This window comes from Pagrus major, chromosome 5 (genome assembly GCF_040436345.1).
Source record: "Pagrus major chromosome 5, Pma_NU_1.0".
Classification (NCBI taxonomy): Eukaryota; Metazoa; Chordata; class Actinopteri; order Spariformes; family Sparidae; genus Pagrus; species Pagrus major.
This window is the reverse complement of record NC_133219.1, coordinates 305,001-309,711: the sequence shown is the minus strand read 5'-3', so window position 1 is coordinate 309,711 and position 4,711 is coordinate 305,001. Positions and strand designations below refer to the sequence as shown.

The 4,711-nt window shown below is 37.3% G+C and overlaps 1 protein-coding gene across 1 annotated transcript in view; it reads left to right on the top strand.

The window, feature by feature from the left end:
- The first annotated feature begins 392 nt into the window (after nt 1-392).
- pias2 (protein inhibitor of activated STAT, 2) overlaps nt 393-4,711 on the top strand; it is a 58,400-nt gene continuing 54,081 nt past the window's right edge. Inside the window, exon 1 of the mRNA XM_073467317.1 lies at nt 393-470. Within this exon, the coding sequence (XP_073323418.1) occupies nt 430-470 (41 nt within the window). The 5' untranslated portion in view covers nt 393-429. The remainder of the gene's footprint in view (nt 471-4,711) is intronic.

The window sequence follows — 4,711 nt, the reverse complement described above, 5'->3', positions numbered from 1 at the left end:
ACAAGATTAAGAATAGCACACAGTAATCTGAATGGCACACTTCACATTATAGGGAAGCATCCAAACGGTTTTTGTGATCATTGTCAGCTACCAGAAACTGTAGAACATGTGCTCGTTAAGTGCAGGAAATATGTAGTAGAGAGAAAGGACATGGTGGAAGGAATGAAAAGATCAGGGTTAAATAGAGCCGGAGTAAAGAGCATATTGGAGTGTGGTGGAAGCGGACGAGGTAGAAGATGCTTCAGTCTCCTAATGAGAACAGGACTCATTAATCTGAAATATGGAAAATTGTAGGCGTTAGATTACTCCAAAGGGTGGCAGTAGTGCAACATTTAGGATGCAAGCTGCCGGTAAAACACAAAGAAGAAGAAGGAGAAGAAACTGGCCAGCCAGCTGTGGCGTCACCTGGAAGTAGTCAGGCTGGGCGGGATGACCGGAACAACAAGATGGCGGACAATGAGGAGTTTCGGGTAGGCAAAAAGAAAAACACAGATTATGACGTACTTCTGTCAATATAACAACATGTAATGGAAACTTGTAAAGAACACACGGATCGATATAGACGCCCGGAGTTGATTGGCTGAGAGAATGGGACACTGTCCGGCAGAAGTGTACATTTTCAGATCAGATCGTTTTCGTTGTAGTAGTTAGCCCTAATGCTAACGCTAACTTAACTGTGACTAGACAGTCGCAAATAGACCCCTTGTTAGCTCACTGCAACTAGCGTTACCTGAAACGACACCCGCTTGTATTTTTATACAACTGCGTATAGTTACGCTGTCACTGTTAAGTGCCATAGTAATGCATTTCACTGTAAATGTAAATGCCCTTTGTTGTATACACCATAAAGCTATGAGCATTTACAGTGATATTTATTATTTTGTAAAAAAAAATCGATGTTTTGCAGCAAATATAACGTAGCTCAACATTAAGTTAACGCTAGGGTGCACTACTATCTCGGCGTTAATTATCAGTGTTTGATAACTCACATAATAATAACCAAACAAAATACATAACATAATTTATCTTTTTTCAATCGGTTTAACCGCTCAATGTTTATTATTATGTCTAAGTTACTCTAAACTTTTTAATGTGAAACATTTCCAAACACAAAGCAGGAATCACTATTTTTTTTCCTCCAAAATACATAACGTAACTCAAACAATCAATTGATGTAATAGTTGTAGATCAGTTTTCTGTCCACATGGCTGTGCGCTCAGCAGCGCTGAGAGAAAATACTCTGCACGTGCGTCTTGTCTCTATGACAGCAATATGTTGACAGTATGGTGGACACTGATCCTCTGTGGTTTACTATGTGTTTGTGTTTTATTTGACATCAAGACATGCACGATGAGAGTGTGTGCCATGATCCATAGGAGAAAAAAATATGGTGAATATTATCACCTAGGACAGGTACTCTTATTGGTTCTTTTTTGTTACCTTTTTGAGACAAAATAATTTCACAATTTAAGAACTGAATGAACATTTGCTTTATTTTCTTGTACTCTTTATAAACATTCTTGAATACTGAGCCAGCACTATTTTGAACAATAACTATTATAGAGTATAATGTGATAATAAATTAAATAAACATTTTTGAAATTTTTTTAACATGTCTTAACAGCCATGTTCAACAATTCACTATCAGTGACTCTATAATATTGTGATTAAATAAATGTAAAACAAATTTAATTATTACTCACAACACAACAACAACATAAAAAAATACAGTGGTAACACGTGTGAGCATGCTGCAGACTGTAGCCGTTACTATTGGTCAGCTGAATATAGCTATGTTCATGAAAATGGTGAAAGCGTCGTCCGAGCTGTCTTTTCAGAAAATAGGTAAATTAGTAACCTAATTGCTGGATGTATTTATACTTGGGTTAGAGCATATCTGAAGGACAGTTTGGAAGATGCTTTCACCATGTTAGACATAATTCATGACCGCATTGCTAGACATTCAGCTGAGTAATGGTTACTAACGGCTATCAACCCATGTTTGTATAATTTAATTAACTCTATATGGGCTCCTGCTAGCCTAACATACCTGAGGTAGATGGGGAAACGGCAGAGGAACTACAGGCTAGACTGCATTTCTCCATCTGTATGTGATGAACTTTTGCTAGATATTTTGAAAGCTTGCTCCTGTTCCTACTGACATGCAAAGGACTTGTTGCACTTGTGGCAACGAGCATTGTCTGCTTGGATTCTCGTGAAGTATAACCACACTTTTGAACGTTTGGCTCTCTCTGCCATTTCCACTTGGAGCAGGGTGTTTGTGTCTCTGTCTGTGCCGGCATGTGTGTGAAGTGACGTACAGGCGATGAGAGCCCGCCCCCTGCACAAAACAGGCTCCGACACAGATCTCTGTTTAGGATTGGGAATAGTGAAAATCCATCATAGACGAATGCCATAATTTTTCCAATACCATTAGCAGAACTAATAACATCAGAGCATATTGACACTATGGTCTTTCTAAATTTAGCCCCAGGGCCCGTTTAATACCGGTTTCTGCCACTGCCGCAGGTGCTCGCTCTGAAAAAAGATGCTGGCTCCCAGAAAAAAACACCATGTGTACACAGGCCCTTATCGATTAATGCTCAAGTAATTGTTTCAGCTCTACTTCATTCTAAACTGGTTTTGAGGCTGCTGTCTTCACAGTGGAAAAAGTTAAATGAAATATGCTCAGAACAGTCAGATTGTGTACTTTGAGTGTGCTCTGTTCAGGATTATTGGGGCCGAGCACAATCGCTAGAAGCAGTATCAGCTGATATAATAAATAATTATATTTATCTTGTTCGATTCAAAGAAGCGATTTAAAAATGCGTATAAACCACACAGATCTCAATGTCACGCATCTTTTGGTTCTGCAAAGCCGGCATGTATGGAGGACCGCAAGTATAATGGAAATAGTTATAAAGCATTTAACTAATGTTACAATAAATATAGGCACTTACAAATTAATTTACAAATTAATTTATTAATTGTACAATAAAAATAGGCATTAGCAAATAAGTTTACAAATTAAAGTTAATCTATTAATAAATAGGCTAAATTACAAAGTAATTCATTATTTGAAAATTTTAATGGGCAATAAAAAGAGCAATTATAAATAGAATTTAATTCTACTTTAAGTACATCATTTAAAAATACAATTATGAATTCATAAATAAATCATAGAATTTAAAAATCAATTTGAAAATGCATTTTTAAAAAGAGAATTAAATAGCTGGATTCACAAATGCACTCACAGACGTAATTACACGGCTTGGCCGCTACGAAAATTGGCTTCAGAGCCTGGCATTTTGGTCAGAATTAACCATGTAATTACAGCTTCATGTGATGCACTGCGGCCCAAAAATAAATTTTCCCATAAGCCAACATTGGGAAAGAAGAGTCTGTAAAACGGTGGATACATTGTTTTGACACGCCAGGCATGTCATACATCTGCAGATGACAAAAACCAACCAGAGAGCTTGTTACATCGCCTAATTTGCATGGTTTTACCTTGTTTTACCAGCCCAAGGACCATAGTGTCACAGAAAGGCTTAATGGAGAGGCTAGAAGGAGAAGCTAAATGACTAAGCAAATCAAATAGCTAATAGGAAAAGGAAAAGCAGCGGGTAAATAAGGAAATTGCCCTTTTGAATGTTTGATTAAAATCCGTATTCTTAATTACATTTTTTGAACTATTTATTTGTCTTTTTAAACTGCATTTTCAAATAGATTTTTAAATTCCATTATTTATTTATGAATTCATTAATACATTTTTACATAAATCTCATAACAGATCCATCATTTTGATCGTGAGATCAACACTAACTACCACTAATTAACCCACTCCTCCCAAGAAAGCCATCAGAAATGAGATTGCATACACTTTCAATACTAATACACAAGCAAAGAATCACACTTATAAAATCAAGAACATGAATTAAAGCAACACTAGGTAGTTTGGACTCATTACTATCCCCAGCTGATTGAAAAGCGCAATTATCTGTTACCAGTGTCGTAAATACTGTCGCTGTATGAGCATCACTGGGGAAAATGAATACACGTGAATTTGTTGACGGAGCCGGCGAATCACGAAGCCTCGTTTGGAAACATGTCCACCGACAAGGTAAAGTAGTAGTAGTAGTAGTGGCAGTGGGTCACAATCGTCTGAAAAAACCTCAATCAAGTGCCAACAACAAGCTAGATTCAGAGATAGCAGTTGGTAGTTTGTTAGCATATAGGCTGTACAGCACATTAGCATGCTAGAATTATTCTCATACCGAGTTGGTTATAGTGATTGCACCGACTAAGTTACTTCAAAAACACGACGCTTGGCCGTGAATGTGTTAAGTCTGAAAATATAACTATGTTTTCGGGAGTTACCAAATACAATCGCAAGTTGACGTTGTGTTTGGTGTAATAACTACAACCAACTCAGTACGACAACAGTAAGTAGCATGCTAATGTTACCGACAACAACAATAGCCTAACGTTACCTCCCAACCACACTGTTCAACAATTACGTTGATTATCTGCATGAACTAAGGAATCTGCAACTTTTCAAGACAAGATGTTCATAGTGTTTTAGTAAGTTAGTCATCATTTACAGTCACTACATGAAAACGTGCAAGCTATCGAAACGGACAGCATTAGATTATCTCCCGGCTTTATTACGGCTATAAACTGTGGACAGATAGTGCCCCAGTGAACACCA